The sequence below is a fragment of the Phyllobates terribilis genome, unplaced genomic scaffold (genome assembly GCF_046119375.1).
Source record: "Phyllobates terribilis strain yellow unplaced genomic scaffold, ASM4611937v1 Scaffold_7__3_contigs__length_470593459, whole genome shotgun sequence".
Classification (NCBI taxonomy): Eukaryota; Metazoa; Chordata; class Amphibia; order Anura; family Dendrobatidae; genus Phyllobates; species Phyllobates terribilis.
In genome coordinates this window covers 217453243-217473533 of record NW_027362767.1, presented here as the reverse complement: position 1 = coordinate 217473533, position 20291 = coordinate 217453243, and the positions used below count along the sequence as shown (strand labels likewise).

At 49.5% G+C, this 20291-nt stretch overlaps 1 protein-coding gene across 3 annotated transcripts in view; it reads left to right on the top strand.

Annotated features, from left to right (window-relative positions):
- MRRF (mitochondrial ribosome recycling factor) overlaps window positions 1-20291 on the top strand; it is a 41441-nt gene that overhangs the window by 11850 nt on the left and 9300 nt on the right. For all 3 annotated transcript variants that reach the window (XM_073639732.1, XM_073639731.1, XM_073639730.1), the window contains one exon: window positions 12328-12446. In XM_073639732.1, coding sequence (XP_073495833.1) covers window positions 12328-12446 — 119 coding nt within the window. The remainder of the gene's footprint in view (window positions 1-12327; window positions 12447-20291) is intronic.

The following is a 20291-nucleotide window of genomic DNA, read 5'->3' as shown; positions in this document are numbered from 1 at the left end:
CATGCTGCATGGGGCATTATATGGGGGGGAGGGTGACATGCTGCATGGGGCATTATATGGGGGGGAGGGTGACATGCTGCATGGGGCATTATATGGGGGGGGTGACATGCTGCATGAGGCATTATATGGGGGGGTGACATGCTGCATGAGGCATTATATGGGGGGGTGACATGCTGCATGTGGCATTATATGGGGAGTGACATGCTGCATGGGGCATTATATGGGGGGTTGACATGCTGCATGGGACATTATATTTGGGGGGGTGACATGCTGCATGGGGCTTTATAAAGACAGGGGAGTGATATCCTGCATGGGGCATTATATGGGGGAGTGATATCCTGCATGGGGCATAATATGGGGGAGTGACATCCTGCATGGGGCATAATATGGGGGAGTGACATCCTGCATGGGGCATGATATGGGGGGTGACATCCTGCATGGGGTATTATATGGGGGGGGAAGGGACATCCTGCATGGGGCATTATATGGGGAGGAAAGGGACATCCTGCATGGGGCATTATATGGGGGGTGGCATCCAGCAAGGGGCATTATAAGGGGGGGAACAGCCTGCATGGGGCATTATAAGGGGGGGGACAGCCTGCATATGGCATTATAAGGGGGAAACAGCCTGCCTATTGGGAACATTTACCTGCCCATTGAGGACCTATGCTGCCTATGGGGACCTATGCTGCCTATTGGGGATATTTACCTGCCTATTGGGTACATTTACCTGCCTATTGGGTACATTTACCTGCCTATTGGGGACCTATGCTGCCTATTGGGTACAGTTACCTACCTATTGAAATACCGGTTGATTTAACTTTACTTGTTCTTCATTTTAAATATTGTATTTGTTCCTGTATTGTTTTTTTTACTTCAAAATAAGATATGTGCAGTGTGCATAGGAATTTGTTCATAGTTTTTTTTAAAAAACTATATTCCGGCCATCCAATGGTCTGAGGGACCGTGAACTGGCCCCCTGTTTAAAAAGTTTGAGGACCCCTGAGTTGGACCATCATTTATTTTTCAACAGGACAATGACCCCAAACACACCTCCAGGCTGTGTAAGGGCTATTTGACCAAGAAGGAGAGTGATGGGGTGCTACGCCAGATGACCTGGCCTCCACAGTCACCAGACCTGAACTCAATCGAGATGGTTTGGGGTGAGCTGGACCGCAGAGTGAAGGCAAAAGGGCCAACAAGTGCTAAGCATCTCTGGGATCTCCTTCAAGATTGTTGGAAGACCATTTCCGGTGACTACCTCTTGAAGCTCATCAAGAGAATGCCAAGAGTGTGCAAAGCAGTCTTCAAAGCAAAAGGTGGCTACTTTGAAGAACCTAGAATATGTTATGCACACACCCGGGCTGACTGGCGTGTGCGTGATTTAGTGATTCCACATGTGTCATGAACTGGAGGGGCGTAACTAAGTATCAACCCGATCTGCCCAAAGTCGCACGACGGCTACGATGCCGTGCACCAGGGAGGAACCGAGAAGAGGGACCAGGTGCTACTCCAGGCAAGACCCCGGACACTGCTGTTGGCCCACACCGGGGAATACAGAAACAGGCAGGTTAGGCTGGCACACAGACAGGTGGGTATTGGCAGGCACGGCTGGCATGCAGACAGGTGGGCACTGGCAGGCACGGCTGGAGTGCAGACAGGAGGATACTGACAGGCACGGCTGGTATGCAGAAAGGAGGGTACTGACAAGTACGGCTGGCGTGCGGACGGGGAGGTACTAGCAGGTTGGAGCACAGGCTGTATAGGGTCCAGTACAGACTGGGATTCAGGAACAGAACCGCAGATGCGGCAGACAAGCAGAGCAGAGAGGAACTGCCGGAGCGGTGGGCAAGGCAGAGCAGGCAGAAACTGCCGGAGCGGTGAGCAAGGCAGAGCTGGCAGGAACCGCCGGAGCGGTGAGCAAGGCAGAGCAGGCAGGAACCGCCGGAGCGGTGAGCAAGACAGAGCAGGCAGGAACCGCCGGAGCGGTGAGCAAGACAGAGCAGGCAGGAACCGCCGGAACGGTGAGCAAGGCGGAGCAGGCAGGAACCGCCGGAACGGTGAGCAAGGCGGAGCGGGCAGGAACCGCCGGAGCGGTGAGCAAGGCGGAGCGGGCAGAAACCGCCGGAGCGGTGAGCAAGGCTGAGCGGGCAGAAACCGCCGGAGCGGTGAGCAAGGCGGAGCGGGCAGAAACCGCCGGAGCGGTGAGCAAGGCAGAGCGGGCAGGAACCGCCGGAGCGGTGAGCAAGGCAGAGCGGGCAGGAACCGCCGGAGCGGTGAGCAAGGCAGAGCGGGCAGGAACCGCCGGAGCGGTGAGCAAGGCAGAGCGGGCAGGAACCGCCGGAGCGGTGAGCAAGGCAGAGCGGGCAGAAACCGCCGGAGCGGTGAGCAAGGCAGAGCTGAGGGGACAGGGCTCTGTTCACACGGAGCAGAATGGAAGGGAAAGGCAGAACCAGATACACACAAGATACTTGCAATGAAGTAGCGAGTGGACTCTAAACTCACAAACGGAAGTACAGCGACAACGAGTAGGAGTTCGGTGCAGGTTCAGACTCTGCAGAAAAAGGAAAGCTACGGACATAGAGAAAAACAGGTAACAGGCTAGGAGAGTGTTCAGACAGGAACTGACACTGCAGCGAGATACAGGAGCGAGTCTGGGTATGAGCCCTCAGAAGGTGGGACGAACAGGCTATGGGGCATGTTCAGACTGGCCTGGAAATACAGCCTCCAGGAAGGCGGACAGACAGGCAAGAAAACACAGATAACAGATCTAGGTTTACGGCCCCTAGAAGGTGGGACGAACAGACTAGGAGCGTGTTCAGACAGGCCTGGAAATACAGCCTCCAGGAAGGCAGACAGGCAGGAGAAACAGAACAGGACCTGGCACATTCAGAGTCAAGGAGCACACTGAATGATCGAGTTGCTCAGGCACCAGCTTCCAGGTGAAGCTGGTTTAAATATCCAGTGACAGACAGCAATAGGCTGAGGACGCATTAGGGGTGCGCCCACAGCAGCTACAAGAAACAGGAAGTAACCGGGCCGCCGCCCTAAGCAGTCAGAATAGAGACAGACAGCATGAATAGAAGCCAGGCTAGCAGACTGGACTGAAGATCAAGTTTGCGATCTTGCATAGTGAGAGATGGTGCACCATGCAAGCCCGCCACCAGGTATGTTACAGAATATAAGACATATTTTCAGTTGTTTCACACTTTTTTGTTAAGTATATAATTCCACATGTGTTAATTCATAGTTTTGATGCCTTCAGTGTGAATGTACAATTCTCATAGTCATGAAAATACAGAAAAATCTTTAAATGTGAAGGTGTGTCCAAACTTTTAGTCTGTACTGTATATATACACTGTGTTCCAAATTATTATGCAAATAATATTTTCTCAGATTTTCCCAAATTACCTATATGAATTGCAGTCATTGTAATTTTCCAGTCAAATAACTATTAGAGTACAAATGAAAGGCAGTTTGTACAAAAACCTATCATTACAGTATATTTTTAAAAAAATAAAAAACTCAAACTGCACTCAGAATGCATGTTCCAAATTATTATGCACAGCAGAGTTTTCAACCTTTTCATTTTAATAAAGAACAAAAAAATGGTCATTTTTGAAATTATAAGCATTAGCAGGTTATTACATACTGAAATCAATCAGTTTTCAACTCAAAACTTTATTCTAGGTGATGTTACATTTGCACATAGGACCCCTTGTTCGAAAGGAGCTTCTGAACTCTCTCGTCCATTGAATTTGGCAGGTTTTGGATGGTTTCTGCTTCATTTGTTTTTCATGAGAACAGAATACCCTCCCAGAGCTGTTGCTTAGATGTGAACTGCCTCCCGCCATCATAGACACTCTTTTTGATGATGCTCCAGAGGTTCTGAATGGGGTTGAGGTCAGGGGAGCATGGGGCCCACACCATACGTTTGTCCCCTTTTATGCCCATAGCAGCCAGAGATGCAGATGTGTTATGTGCAGCATGAGACGGGGCATTATCATGCATGAAATGATCTCGATGGTCCAGATGGATGGAGTGGAGGATGGCTGGTTGATGGACACCCCATGTAAACACGGCGCCAACAAGGAGGAGGTGGAGTAATGTTTTGGGCTGGAATCATGGGGATAGAGATTGTCGACCCTTTTAGGATCCCTGAAGGGGTAAAGATGAACTCCATAATGTATGTTGAGTTTCTCAAACAGCACTTCCTTCCATGGTTCAAGAAGAAGAACCGTGCATTCCGCAGCAAGATCATTTTCATGCATGATAATGCCCCGTCTCATGCTGCACATAACACATCTGCATCTCTGGCTGATATGGGCATAAAAGGGGACAAACTTATGGTGTGGCCCCCATGCTCACCTGACCTCAACCCCATTGAGAACCTCTGGAGCATCATCAAAAGGAGTGTCTATGATGGCGGGAGGCAGTTCACATCTAAGCAACAGCTCTGGGAGGGTATTCTGTCCTCATGCAAAACAATTGAAGCAGAAACCATCCAAAACCTGACAAATTCAATGGACGAGAGAGTTCAGAAGCTCCTTTCGAACAAGGGGTCCTATGTGCAAATGTAACATCACCTAGAATAAAGTTTTGAGTTGAAAACTGTTTGATTTCAGTGTGTAATAACCTGCTAATGCTTATAATTTCTAAAATGACCATTTTTTTGTTCTTTATTAAAATGAAAAGGTTGAAAACTCTGCTGTGCATAATAATTTGGAACATGCATTTTGAGTGCAGTTTGAGTTTTTTATTTTTTTAAAAATATACTGTTATCATAGGCAGTTTGTACAAAAAACTTTCAATTGTACTCGAGTAGTTATTTGACTGGAAAATTACAATGACTGCAATTTAGATAGGTAATTTTGGAAAATCTGAGAAAATATTATTTGCATAATAATTTGGAACACAATGTAGTGTGTGTGTGTGTGTGTGTGTATGATTAGTACCTAGTAGCGTCCCCTTTTGAAAGTATCACAGCTTGTAAACGCTTTTTGTAGCCAGACAAGAGTCTCTCAATTCTTGGTTGAGGGATTTTCATCTGTTCCTCCTTGGAAAATTCTTCCAGTTCTGTGAGATTCCTGGGTCGTTTTGCATTCTCTGCTATTTTGAGGTGTAGCCACAGATTTTCAATGATGTTCAGATCAGGGGACTGTGAGGGCCATTGTAAAACCTTCAGCTTGCTCCTTTTGAGGTTGTCTATTGTGGATTTTGACGTGTGTTTAGGATCATTATCCATTTGTAGAAGCCATCCTCTTTTCATCTTCAGCTTTTTTATAGATGGTGTTATGTTAGTATCAAGAATTTGTTGAAATTTCATTGAATCCATTCTTTCCTCTACCCATGAAATGTTCCCCGTGCCATTGGCTGCAACACAACCCCAAAGCATGATTGATCCACCCCCATGCTTAATGGTTGGCGAGATGTTCTTTACCTGAAATTCTTTGCCCTTTTTTCTCCACACATACCTTTAATCATTGTGGCCACAGACTTCTATTATAACTTCATCAGTCCACAGGACTTGTTTCCATAATGCATCAGGCTTGTTTACATGTTCTTTTGCATACTTATGACGCTGAATTTTATGGTGAGGACGCAGGAGAGGTTTTCTTCTGATGACTCTTCCATGAAGGCCATATTTGTGCAGGTGTCTCTGAACAGTAGAATAATGTACCACAACTCCAGAGTGCTAAATTTTTCTGAAGGTCTATTGCTGTCAAGCGGGGGTTCTGATTTGTGCCTCTAGCAATCCTACGAGCAGGTCTCACTAAAATGTTGCTTGGTCTTCCATACCTTATCTTCACCTCCACTGTTCCTCAACTACGATTTCTTAATTACATTTCAAACTGAGGAAATGGCAACTTGAAAACACTTTGCAGTCTTCTTATAGCCTTCTCCTGCTTTGCATTTTCATTTTCTGAGTGCTAGGCAGCCGCTTAGAAGAACCCATGGCTGCTGTTTTTCGGCACAAGATTAGAGGAGGCTGGGTTTTTATAAAGCTGGGAAATTTGCATCACTTGGCTTTTCCTAACGATGATTGCGAACAAGCCATAACCCTAAAGGCTAATTAAGGTCTTAAACCTTGGTCAAAGTTATCTGAACACACAAATCTTCAATGGTGCCCCAAAATTTTGCATCGGCCCATTTTCCTTTTTGGAATTTTTTAAAATTAAAAAAATGACAATATGTATATTTTTGCCTACAATACAAAGGAAATGTGTCATCTTTAAATTTAGGCCTTTTAGAAATGATTTAATCTTCAACTTGCTTAACTGTTCATAATAACAGTGATTTTGACCAGGGGTGCCCAAGCTTTTACAGGTCACTGTAGTATCTAAAATGAGTATCTAAAATGGATTATAGCTATAAATATGGAGGGGAAGTATAAGGGGTGAGAGAAGATGTCAAATATACCAAATATAGAGGTGGATGTAAAGGTCAAAACAAGTAAAAATTCACAGTTGCATATAAGACAACCTCACCATTCCATGAAAACGCACCCAACTTGCTTTTCGCAACTAGCTTCTTCAGGGAGTTTTCTATATGCCATGTATATCATCATTGGGAATAGTGATAGGGTAAGGGGTGTTGCCTTCTCATATCTCCACACACCACACAGACATGTTTCTCTCTTAATCTTCCATTTTTAATTTTTCTTTTCTAAGGCCCGCTTCTGTAGCTTATTTAACAATTCAAAGTCCACGGACGTAACCTGCTGCACTGTACATATGTAGTTCTCCGGTAGTGGCATGATTGCTGTTGCTTTAACAGCAGTAGCCTTTCAGAGCATTACCCTGGAGTTCCCTTGTGTTTTCATTTGTGTTCACTTTGATAAGTCACCTATTTAGGAAACTTCAGGACTCTGAATAGTTTACCTGAGGACCCAATAAAATCCTTGCTCATCCAGATGGGTCCGTAGTCATGTGCCCCTCCAACATCATGCCTGGAATCTGTGTACATGTTTGCTCTCCTACCTTCGGCCATTGTACACAATGCAGCAAATGCCTTCAGCTTTGCCTTGTGTGTCGAACAGGAGGGTGGAAGTGTTTCCTGTATCAACACACCTTCCAAAGTGGTGAGCATATCTCCTGATTGTGGACTCCCTTTATGGCAGTATCTAATGGTACATCTACAAAAAGCTCAATCTGTATTAGAAATTGGGGTTTCAACAACATTCTCAATTTCTTTAATCAATTTTCATTTGTTCCCAAAAATCACCAAAGTCATCAGCACCAGAAAGAGAGAACATTTTGTGTGGAACAGTAAAGAACCGTTCTCTATTTCCATTCATTTCTCCGTAAATGATCTCTTGTTCTAATATGTCTCTTGTTGCCTCTTTTGCTTTTTCATATTTTCATTCCTTTTCCTGCTCTGCCCATTCCTTTATCCTCGGCTTGTTTCTATCCGGGGCATGGAGCAAACATCACTGAGAGACAATAACAATTCACTTCTGTGCACCTTCTGATCGTCACATTGCTAGGAGTTATTAGGGATACTTTTTATTTTGTTGCGCTGGCAGCAGAAGGATGTTTTGTTTAAACCTATGTAAGACTTAGGTCACGGCATGTGGTACTTGTATGGTCAGTGAGTGATCTCCCTCTATGTCTCCTACTTTATTACTGAGAAAACACCCTATCAGAAATCTACCGTATATTCCGGCGTATAAGACGACTTTTGAAGACTGAAAAATCTTCTGTCTAGTCTGGGGTCGTCTTATACGCCGGTAATGTTTTTGAACTTTCAGAAATTGACATGCGGGGATACTCTGGGGGTGTTAATAAGCTGCCGTGGCCGTATCCCTGCCATGTCGGAGTTAATATAAGGTGGAGGGAGTTAAAATACGGCGGCGGTAGGTCCAGACAGTCAGCGCTTCTGTGCTGAAACTGACACATCGCTGCGTATTCCCAGCTCCGGACACAGCGCAGGGCTTCTGTGCCGACAGCTTTCACTTGTCACAGAAGCGCTGCGCTGTGTCCGGAGCAGGGAAGTTCGCATCGCTTCTGTGACAATATATGAAAAGCCGGCAATTCAGCAGCGGCATAAGCCGGCACCCGACAATTTAGAATAGAAAGAATAGAGCATCACACATAGATTAGATAGATAGAAACATGTCAGTCACATATATATGAAGTACAGTGACAGTGTTGGTTACTGTACTTGTCATCTAGTGTTAAAATAACGGATTTATTTAAAAAAAAATTGGCGTGGGGTTCCCCGTAATTTTAGTCTCTAGCGGAGGTTAAGCAGACGGCTGGGGCAGATGTTTGAAGCCTGGGAAGGGGGTAATACCCACGGAGCTTCCCAGGCTACTAATATCAGCCCCCAGCTGAATACATAGCCTTTACTAGCTATCAAAATGGGGGACCCCCCCAAAAAAATGACGTGGGGTCCCCCCTAATTTAATAGCTAGCAAAGGCTAGGCAGACAGCTGGGGGGTGATATTAATAGCCCAGGAAGGGTGCCATGAATATTGGCCCCCTCCCAGGCTAGAAACACCAGCCGTCAGCCGCCCCAGAAATGGCGCATCCATAGGATGCGCCAACTCTGGCACTTAGCCTCGCTCTTCCACGCTGCCCTGGTGCGGTGGCAGGGGGTAATAGGGTTGGGGTTGATGTCAGCTTATAATGCCAGCTGACATCAAGCCCAGGTTAGTAATGGAGAGGCGTCTATAAGACACCCCCATTACTAACCCCATAGTCAAAGTTAAAAAAAACACAAACACCCAGAATAAAGTCCTTTAATTGAAATAAACACACAATCCTTTATTGTTCTAAATTAAACCATACTTACCATCACGCCCATTCCAGCTGAAGCCAACGATCTCCTGCAATAAAAGAAAAATAATAAAGCAACCTCATCCTTACCTTTCCATGGTTCCCAGGACCGGTCCAGCTCTGCTACATCGAGATGACAGGCTGGACCGCAGCAGAACGCTGCCATCCAGCCTGTCATCCCGCAGACACTGAGAAGAGCAGGCATGCTTGTGCTCCTCAGTGTCTGACTGTGACGGCATCCAGATGAGCCGACAATGAACTCAGCTCACCTCCTGGACGTCCGTCACTGACAGCGTGGGAAACTTCTACTGCGCATGCGGGGAGCAGGAGAATTTTCCGACGCTGTCAGTGACGTGCATGAGGTGAGCCGAGTTCATTGTCGGCTCATCTGGATGCCGTCACAGTCAGACACTGAGGAGCACAAGCATGCCTGCGCTTCTCAGTGTCTGCGGGATGACAGGCTGGATGGCAGCGTTCTGCTGCGGTCCAGCCTGTCATGTGAATGTAGCAGAGCTGAAGCTGTCGTGGGAACCATGGAAAGGTAAGGATGAGGTTGCTTTATTATTTTTCTTTTATTGCAGGAGATCGTTGGCTTCAGCTGGAATGGGCGTGATGGTAAGTATGGTTTAATTTAGAACAATAAAGAATTGTGTCTTTATTTCAATTAAAGGACTTTATTCTGGGTGTTGTGTTTTTTTTAAATACTTTACTAGAAATTCATGGTGGTCATGTCTAATACTGGCGTGACCCCATGAATTTCGGGCTTAGGGCCAGCTGATAATGCCAAGCTGGCCTTAACCCCTTTATTACCCAGTGAGCCACCGCACCAGGGCCCTGGATGAGTTGGGTACAGCGCCAGAAGATGGCGCTTCTATGAACGCGCCATTTTCCGGGGTGGCTGCGGACTGCAATTTGCAGCGGGGGGGGGGCCAGAAAGCTTGGGCCTCCCTGCGCTGCAGATTCCAGCCCCCAGTTGCCTAGTTGTACCTGGCTGGACACAAAAATAGGGCGAAGCCCCACGCATTTTTTTTTAAAATTATTTCATGAAATAATTTAAAAAAAAAGGGCTTCCCTATATTGTTGTGTCCGGCCAGGTACAAATAGGCAGCTGGTGGTTGGGGGCAGCCCGTTCCTGCCTGCTGTACCTGGCTGGACACAAAAATATGGCGAAGCCCACGTCAACATTTTTGGGAAAAATTAATTACAAAATTAATAATAATTTAGGGACTGCATCTTTATTAACCCCTCAATTGTCATTTAGTGTTAAAATAAAGGATTTTTAAAAAAGAAAATTGGCGTGGGATCCACCATCATTATGGTCTCTAGCGGAGGTTAAGCAGACGGCTGGGGCAGATGTTTGAAGTCTGGGAAGAGGGTAATACCCACGGAGCTTCCCAGACTACTAATATCAGCCCCCAGCTGAATACCTAGCCTTTACTAGCTATTAGAATGGGGGACCCCCCCAAAAAATGACGTGGGGTCCCCCCTATTTTAATATGTTTATGAGTGACAGTTTTCCTGCTATATACCTGCATGTCATAAGAATTTAAATTAAAAAAGGACCATGTTAAATTCAAATCTGTTTTTTTTTAATTTTTACCGGTGTTTGGTATGCGTTGGAAAAGGGGTAGTCTTATATGGTGAATATATCCTAAACTCTATATTTTAACAGGAAAGTAGGGGGGTCGTCTTATACACCAGGTCGTCTTATACGCCGGAATATACGGTACATGTAGCTCTTTCAAAGACAAACCCAGCAAATACCTAGCAAGTCTGTTCCTCTGTTCCTGAGAAATCCGCATTTGAATTGATATGTAAATGAGTCTGAAGTGCTTTAGTTGTCTGGAAGCTTTTCTCAAGAACAAAAGAAATACACAAGCTTGTGATTCCCAACCATCTCCAGGGCTTGCAGGACTGTTAGGTTTATTTATACCTTTCATGAATATGTACTTAAATTTACGTGGTTTATACGTAATAGCAAATAGCATAAATCATAGCTGTACAATAAGTAAGAGTCACTCCCCGTGTCCATCCAGCTTAGTCACACCAATTCATACCTTGTTAGATTTGGCAGGCATGAAGACAAACTCATTGTCATCACACACAGGATTACAATGATAGATAACACCTCTACACTCAGTAGATAACACAGGATCCACCATTCACAATAGGTGATGTCACAGCTCACCTCCTCCTCCTGTACAATGACTGATAACACCTCTATATACCATAGATGACACAGGATCCACCATTCACAATAGGTGATGTCACAGCTCACCTCCTCCTCCCCCTGCTAACTCTATATACAGTAGATAACACAGGATCCACCATTCACAATAGGTAATGTCACAGCTCACCTCCTCCTCCCCCTGATAACTCTGTATACAGTAGATAACACAGGATCCACCATTCACAATAGGTGATGTCACAGCTCACCTCCTCCTCCTGTACAATGACTGATAACACCTCTATATACAGTATATAACACAGGATCCACCATTCACAATAGGTGATGTCTCAGCTCACCTCCTCCTCCTGTACAATGACTGATAACACCTCTATATACCATAGATGACACAGGATCCACCATTCACAATAGGTGATGTCACAGCTCACCTCCTCCTCCCCCTGATAACTCTGTATACAGTAGATAACACAGGATCCACCATTCACAATAGGTGATGTCACAGCTTACCTCCTCCTTCTTCCCCTGTACAATGATTGATAACACCTCTATATACCACAGATGACACAGGATCCACCATTCACAATAGGTGATGTCACAGCTCACCTCCTCCTTCTCCCCCTGTACAATGACTGATAACACCTCTATATACCACAGATGACACAGGATCCACCATTCACAATAGGTGATGTCACAGCTCACCTCCTCCTCCTCCTGTACAATATTTGCCTACATTATAGCATGCTAAATAGGATCTAAGTCAATTTATTGTTGCTAATGTACATGTGAAGAAAAGGAAAATATGAGTCTAATATAAGGCCAAGGGTAAAATTTGTAAGATTTTTTTTAATATAGTGGTATGAAAATAGAAAAACGCATTTAACAAAAAAATAAGTAATTTTCTGGTGACACCTTTCCTTTAAGATAAAACCACATGTCTCAGTTATTTTCCACTGATCTCTCGGTCTGAAAAAAACTATGTACATGTGAATGACCCCATAAACTATCACAGGTACGAGTGCTATCCATGAAAACCACACATAGAACTCGTGCGTGACAATGGGATGCCTGAATGAGTCCTAACGCTGGGGCCAAGAAACACAAAGACGTGCCGTCAGGCCGGGATCAGGTCCGTTCTCGGCATCCCAAAGTTCCAACGACAGACATTACAACAAATGATGAGATCCTGCAGACCTTCATCAGGACCATGTTTTTCACTTATGGAGGAGTTTTTTGTTCACTGGAGCAGGAATGAGATAAAATGTCACCACCGGTTTTACCGACCAGACGGACACCTTAGTACATAACTGGACACTCTATGAACTTGTACCTGTATTATTTTGTTGTTAATCATATTTTTAGGTGCATTTGATCATATAATTGTCAAAACAAAAGATGGAAAATTCCCCTTGAGCCATTTAGGACAAATCACCCTCAAGTCTCCCCGGCTATTCGTAATCAACATGGCGAGTTTTCCAGAGGTAAGTCACACTGTGATCACATGTGGACCAAGACAGAATTAGGGGATGATCACCCTCTACCTCTCAAGGGTCATTTGCCTTATTCTGCAATTTCCTGCAGTTTATAATTACACAGTTTTTGTTATAGTGGATAGCAGCCCTTTGTCTATTGAATTTCTGCTGGGCTTATGTTTATGGACAGGAGCTAATCTGAACAAGCTGATCCGCAGAAGTTTCTCCTTGTAGAGAGTGCCAAGCCAGTGTAAGGAGACTTATAGGCCATTCAATGCTCCTCTGGGAACTTAAATACTCCAATATCCTCTTCAGAGTGGAAGTGGACGCTCTAGTGCCTGCCTCGACTTCTTATCCTAACTCATGTGGCAAAGCCCTTTAAAGGGTCCCTATTGACTTTTAGGATTGCTTCTACCCATAGGTGGCACTAGAGTTCAAGTCCTTTTCCTCTCTGGAGGTATTTGCATAAGTATGCATTATAGCATAAACGGACGCGTTTTGAGCCCTGCTGTCTGTTCTTAGGGTACATTTATAAGCCAGTGTAAATGGTCACCCATCACCTGACAGAAGAGGAAAGTACTTGTTCGACAGGTTAAATTGTTTTTATACTCCATAAATCATTGTTTTCAGCAGCACGTCATCCTGTGTAAACCGGACATGTGCTGCTAAGAACAGTGCAGAATATTTTCTCAGAATTATTGTTAAGGATCGTTTTGTACAAATGGAGAGAGCGGTCGGCCTGTCTAAACTGGCTATTAAGTGACCGCCAATCTGCGAACATGTAGCTGATCGGTTGTCTGGTCTGGAATAAAATGTCTGCAGTCACTCTGCATGCAGTGTCGGGGACGGCTGTCAAGTCTGAGATATGCATACTCCCAGCCAGGACCCGTCTAGTGGGTGCAGCCTCGCTCAATACTGAGCCGGGAACGGTGGTCAAGTCTGAGATATGCATACTCCCAGCCAGGACCCGTCTAGTGGGAGCAGCCTCGCTCAATACTGAGCCGGGAACGGTGGTCAAGTCTGAGATATGCATACTCCCAGCCAGGACCCGTCTAGTGGGAGCAGCCTCGCTCAATACTGAGCCGGGAATGGTGGTCAAGTCTGAGATATGCATACTCCCAGCCAGGACCCGTCTAGTGGGAGCAGCCTCGCTCAATACTGAGCCGGGAATGGTGGTCAAGTCTGAGATATGCATACTCCCAGCCAGGACCCGTCTAGTGGGTGCAGCCTCGCTCAATACTGAGCCGGGAATGGTGGTCAAGTCTGAGATATGCATACTTCCAGCCAGGACCCGTCTAGTGGGTGCAGCCTCGCTCAATACTGAGCCGGGAACGGTGGTCAAGTCTGAGATATGCATACTCCCAGCCAAGACCCGTCTAGTGGGTGCAGCCTCGCTCAATACTGAGCCGGGAATGGTGGTCAAGTCTGAGATATGCATACTTCCAGCCAGGACCCGTCTAGTGGGTGCAGCCTCGCTCAATACTGAGCCGGGAATGGTGGTCAAGTCTGAGATATGCATACTCCCAGCCAGGACCCGTCTAGTGGGTGCAGCCTCGCTCAATACTGAGCCGGGAATGGTGGTCAAGTCTGAGATATGCATACTTCCAGCCAGGACCCGTCTAGTGGGTGCAGCCTCGCTCAATACTGAGCCGGGAACGGTGGTCAAGTCTGAGATATGCATACTCCCAGCCAAGACCCGTCTAGTGGGTGCAGCCTCGCTCAATACTGAGCCGGGAATGGTGGTCAAGTCTGAGATATGCATACTTCCAGCCAGGACCCGTCTAGTGGGTGCAGCCTCGCTCAATACTGAGCCGGGAATGGTGGTCAAGTCTGAGATATGCATACTTCCAGCCAGGACCCGTCTAGTGGGTGCAGCCTCGCTCAATACTGAGCCGGGAACGGTGGTCAAGTCTGAGATATGCATACTTCCAGCCAGGACCCGTCTAGTGGGTGCAGCCTCGCTCAATACTGAGCCGGGAACGGTGGTCAAGTCTGAGATATGCATACTCCCAGCCAGGACCCGTCTAGTGGGTGCAGCCTCGCTCAATACTGAGCCGGGAACGGTGGTCAAGTCTGAGATATGCATACTTCCAGCCAGGACCCGTCTAGTGGGTGCAGCCTCGCTCAATACTGAGCCGGGAATGGTGGTCAAGTCTGAGATATGCATACTTCCAGCCAGGACCCGTCTAGTGGGTGCAGCCTCGCTCAATACTGAGCCGGGAACGGTGGTCAAGTCTGAGATATGCATACTCCCAGCCAAGACCCGTCTAGTGGGTGCAGCCTCGCTCAATACTGAGCCGGGAACGGTGGTCAAGTCTGAGATATGCATACTTCCAGCCAGGACCCGTCTAGTGGGTGCAGCCTCGCTCAATACTGAGCCGGGAACGGTGGTCAAGTCTGAGATATGCATACTCCCAGCCAAGACCCGTCTAGTGGGTGCAGCCTCGCTCAATACTGAGCCGGGAACGGTGGTCAAGTCTGAGATATGCATACTCCCAGCCAAGACCCGTCTAGTGGGTGCAGCCTCGCTCAATACTGAGCCGGGAACGGTGGTCAAGTCTGAGATATGCATACTCCCAGCCAAGACCCGTCTAGTGGGTGCAGCCTCGCTCAATACTGAGCCGGGAACGGTGGTCAAGTCTGAGATATGCATACTTCCAGCCAGGACCCGTCTAGTGGGTGCAGCCTCGCTCAATACTGAGCCGGGAACGGTGGTCAAGTCTGAGATATGCATACTTCCAGCCAGGACCCGTCTAGTGGGTGCAGCCTCGCTCAATACTGAGCCGGGAACGGTGGTCAAGTCTGAGATATGCAAACTTCCAGCCAGGACCCGTCTAGTGGGTGCAGCCTCGCTCATTACTGAGCCGGGAACGGTGGTCAAGTCTGAGATATGCATACTCCCAGCCAAGACCCGTCTAGTGGGTGCAGCCTCGCTCAATACTGAGCCGGGAACGGTGGTCAAGTCTGAGATATGCATACTCCCAGCCAGGACCTGTCTAGTGGGTGCAGCCTCGCTCAATACTGAGCCGGGAACGGTGGTCAAGTCTGAGATATGCATACTCCCAGCCAAGACCCGTCTAGTGGGTGCAGCCTCGCTCAATACTGAGCCGGGAACGGTGGTCAAGTCTGAGATATGCATACTCCCAGCCAGGACCCGTCTAGTGGGTGCAGCCTCGCTCAATACTGAGCCGGGGGCGGTGGTCAAGTCTGAGATATGCATACTTCCAGCCAGGACCCGTCTAGTGGGTGCAGCCTCGCTCATTACTGAGCCGGGAACGGTGGTCAAGTCTGAGATATGCATACTCCCAGCCAAGACCCGTCTAGTGGGTGCAGCCTCGCTCAATACTGAGCCGGGAACGGTGGTCAAGTCTGAGATATGCATACTCCCAGCCAAGACCCGTCTAGTGGGTGCAGCCTCGCTCAATACTGAGCCGGGAACGGTGGTCAAGTCTGAGATATGCATACTCCCAGCCAGGACCCGTCTAGTGGGTGCAGCCTCGCTCAATACTGAGCCGGGAGCGGTGGTCAAGTCTGAGATATGCATACTCCCAGCCAAGACCCGTCTAGTGGGTGCAGCCTCGCTCAATACTGAGCCGGGAACGGTGGTCAAGTCTGAGATATGCATATGACGCGCCCCCTGGGCCAGTGTTGTTTAGGGGAATACCCGGAGCCGGATCAGATGGGGGTTGTAGTCTCCGAGTGGCTGTGACCCGGTCCGTGCCCAGGGTGTCAAGCTAAGTGTGTGGCAGTCCTTACTGATGTTACTAAAGTTCTTTATGTCGACTACGCCACCCGTTGAATTGCGGTCACTACGGCCGCCGCTGCAGCAGGGTCCGCTGAGGCTGATGGTGTTGGTGCAGCTTTAGATAGTATAACCCCCAACGGGAGGGGTATGGCCTCAGGGGGTCAGGTGCAGAGGATGGGGGTTGTGGTGGTGCAGCGTAGATGATAATTAAAGACAGAGTCGGGTTGTGCAGTTCAGGGTGTTTACTTACTGCAGATATTCCGGTCACTCCGGCCTTGAGTGACCACCCGAGCCGTGCTGCGTCCACCAGGTCCTGGATTCAGCCAACCCCCAAGCAAGTCCGGAGCGTGTCCCTGAGCCCTCCTTCTTGTCCTTTCTTCTGGCCGTCCCCACCAGGGATCCACCTAGGTCCAGCTCCCTCGGGCCTTCTGTTGGGAGACCCTTGGCCTTGGGTTCCCTGACCCTACACGTGGTTTGCCTTCAGGGTGGATGTGGTGGGTGGCCGTGGCAGATGCTGCCCACGGCCTCCGGTCTCTGGCTGAGGTATGCTTTAGCCCCCACCAGTTTGGGATCCGGTACCCTGTTGCCAACTCTTCACCCTAGGGTTGTACTTGGGTTCTCAGAGTTCCTTCTGTCTCCCCCTCTGGGTCTTTCTTTCTCTCCTCTCTCACTCTTGCTCTGGGGCTGCTCTGCTCTTCTGCTCTCTTCCACTGCTCTGCAAGTCTGATGTCTCACTGACTTCTCACAGACTGACTGACTGTGGCTGACTGACCCTGATCTTAGATGGTGCCCACCTTAAATACTCCCTCTATGTGTGAGCTCAGGTGACCAGCACCCAATGAGCTCCTAACTTTACCCAGGCTGCTCCCCCTATCTGCCCCTACACTACTGGGATGTACCACCCCCCTCCCACTCCAGCCAGGAACAGACTCGGTCGTACCTGCACATTTCTAAGTGGGAGTACCGTTGGTCTGTTCCTCGGAAATGGGATGTGTGTAGTGCATGCAGCTTTCTGAGCTCAGTTCCACACTCCATCCTTACCCGGGAGTGGAATATCACACCTCTGGGTTGAGGTGCAATACCCCTGTAGCAGCCGAATCCTCAGGGTGCTACATTCCCCCCTGGTAAATCACAGCACGTCCTCGGGCTGTAAGATATAAACATCCAAAAACATACATTTTTTTGCATAAACAACATAATAAAAACATATAAAACATATATATCAGCAATAAAACTTTTTTTCATAAATAACATTCTCGTAGACTTCTCTTGCTTCTAGCTCCTCCTCCGGACACTGTGCAACGTGTGCCCGGGAAAAGTGCAACAGTTTCTCTAGAAAAATGGTCTTCCTATAAAACCGGTAGGGGGCGCTTTAGGAAGCGCAACTATATACAAGGGGATATGGCCGCTCTCAGTCCTCGGCCAGGTATTTAGGAAAGGGATGACCGCTCTCAGTCCTCGGTCAGAGGGATTAAGGGAAATACGGGTAACAGTTCAATTCTCTGGTCCCAACGGGGACTATAATAGCAGCAACGGTTCACTGTGCCCCGACGGGCAACTATATACAGCTTCTACTCTGCTGTACTCAACGACGACGTCCTCCTGCTCTTTCTTTGTGATTAACTTTAGCTTCAGACCCGTCCGGGTCCTCTTGCTCCTCCTCACACCGCAGCTCCTCCTCCGTTAGGCGATGCACATGGAGGGCGTAGGGTCCTTTGGCACACTTGTGCCGGGTGAAGGTGACCTCGTCCCCTATATAAAGGTCACGACCTCTGTGTCCCTCCGGTAGGTGGGACTCAACGTCTCTTCTTGTCACGAAGACGTCGCCTGGGGTGCGGTGATCTCGGATGAAGCCCCACCCGTGCTGCATATTAAACTTGATCACAGTCCCGGTGGAAGGGGGACCATGAGCTGCACGGGGACTCCTCCTGGCCCGGCTCTTCTGCTCCGCGCTCTTTATTTGGGCTTGTTGTTCCCGGACCCGCCTCTCTCTCCGCTCCCTCTCAAAGACCTCGAGCTGCTGGCGGCAGCACTCTGCACGCTCCGCTGCGGCTGCCCGAGTCTCCTGAGTGAACCCCATGAGATCTTCTCCGGTGGGGTCCCACTCAAACTGTGCCTCCTCTAGCGGGGGCGAGATCCTCTTTATGGGCTTTGGAACCGGGATCAGGGGTTCGTCTAGGGGTCTCTCTTTCCGGAGTCGAGGATGGTGAAACTCCGGTGGCCATATGAAGGGCTGCCCATCCGGGCACGTATGTTGGGCGAACAGATCTTCTCCCAGATGCGGCACTCTTGGTTTTATGGGCGCGGTGGTGGTGGCGCCCGGGTTGCCCAGGCCTTGCGGCCAGGCCTGGGGCACCTGGAAAGTGAAGGGCACCGTAAGGACGGCGGCGCCCTGGGCTACTTGGCCCTGCGACCAGGCCGGTGGCTCCGCGGAGGAAGGGGGCGCTGTTGGTATTGCGGCGCCCGGGGGTACTAGGCCCTGCGACCAGGCTGGTGGTACTTCCTGCTTGGTCACGCTCTGGGTCGAGGCGTGTGACGTCACAGGGGTCGCGGCTGCGGCTTCCGGTTGAGGCCTAGTCTGTGGCGGTGACGTTGCGGTTACGGGCACGGCAGGGGGTACTTCGGGCTCTGCGACGGGGAGCTGGGGCAGGTTCGCGGTTTCCCGGTTTGGGGTAGAGACGTCCCCTTTACCTGCCTCCTTTCGTTCGGCTCCCTTCTCGGCGCCGTCTCCGGCCTTCAGTCCTCCTGCGCCATCCTCAGAGGCGGTCTGTCTCCTCGTCTCGGGTGGCGTGCTCCGCTGACGGGTTCTTGTCTGCTGGGCCATCTCTCGGCTCCACTCCGCTAACGTCTCTCGCTGCACCCGGGCCATCCTCCGTGCGAGGCCCTCCAGCGCGGTCTGTGCACACTCCCGATCTCGGGGGAGCTGTGCCAGGACCTCCACTAAGCCTAGTGGGGTCGTTGCTTCTAGCAGTCTCCTGACCAACGGGTCGGTGCTGCTCTGCTCTCCTCTCGTTGTCTCCAGCAGGCCTTCTGGAGTGGCGACCGGCAACAGGCTCCTGACCACTGGGTCGGTGCTGCCTGGAGTGGCGGCCCGCATCAGGCTCCTGACCCTTGGGTCGGTGCTGCCTGGCTCTCCCTCCATCTCCGGGTAGGCTCTTTCTGGAGTCTGCTCCAGGCTTCTTGTCTCCGGGTGCGCTCTCTCCAGGCTGCTCCAGGCGACACCCATCTTTGCTCTCTTGTTTTCAGTCCTCCCCCTTCGAGGGCGGTCCCGGGGCCACTTGGTGATTGTCAGCTCCAGGGGCAGTTCTTTCACGCTGACAGACACCTCTAGCATCACAGTCTCTGTTGGTGGGGGCGGTTTCCACTTTTGGCGCCATTTTCGGTCCTGGCCCACGATGGGAGGCGGCCTCTTGCCATCCTCTGGCACGCCCATAATGGCGTCCGCTCTGACAAGGCGGGAAACCTTTGGAAATGGCGGGAATCGTCTCCCAGTGGCGGGAAACTCTGCAGATGGCGGGAAAAAGCTGTTAATGGCGGACAACCGGCGGGAATCGACCTGTGATGGAGTCCGATGGCGTGGACCCTCCGGAACCGGCAGGAGACTTCTTTTTGAGGTAAACTTGTTCTTTTCTTCAGGCACGCAGTACCCGGGTGTTGCGGGCACGTAATCCTGCCGACTACACCAAAGTTGACGCGCCCCCTGGGCCAGTGTTGTTTAGGGGAATACCCGGAGCCGGATCAGATGGGGGTTGTAGTCTCCGAGTGGCTGTGACCCGGTCCGTGCCCAGGGTGTCAAGCTAAGTGTGTGGCAGTCCTTACTGATGTTACTAAAGTTCTTTATGTCGACTACGCCACCCGTTGAATTGCGGTCACTACGGCCGCCGCTGCAGCAGGGTCCGCTGAGGCTGATGGTGTTGGTGCAGCTTTAGATAGTATAACCCCCAACGGGAGGGGTATGGCCTCAGGGGGTCAGGTGCAGAGGATGGGGGTTGTGGTGGTGCAGCGTAGATGATAATTAAAGACAGAGTCGGGTTGTGCAGTTCAGGGTGTTTACTTACTGCAGATATTCCGGTCACTCCGGCCTTGAGTGACCACCCGAGCCGTGCTGC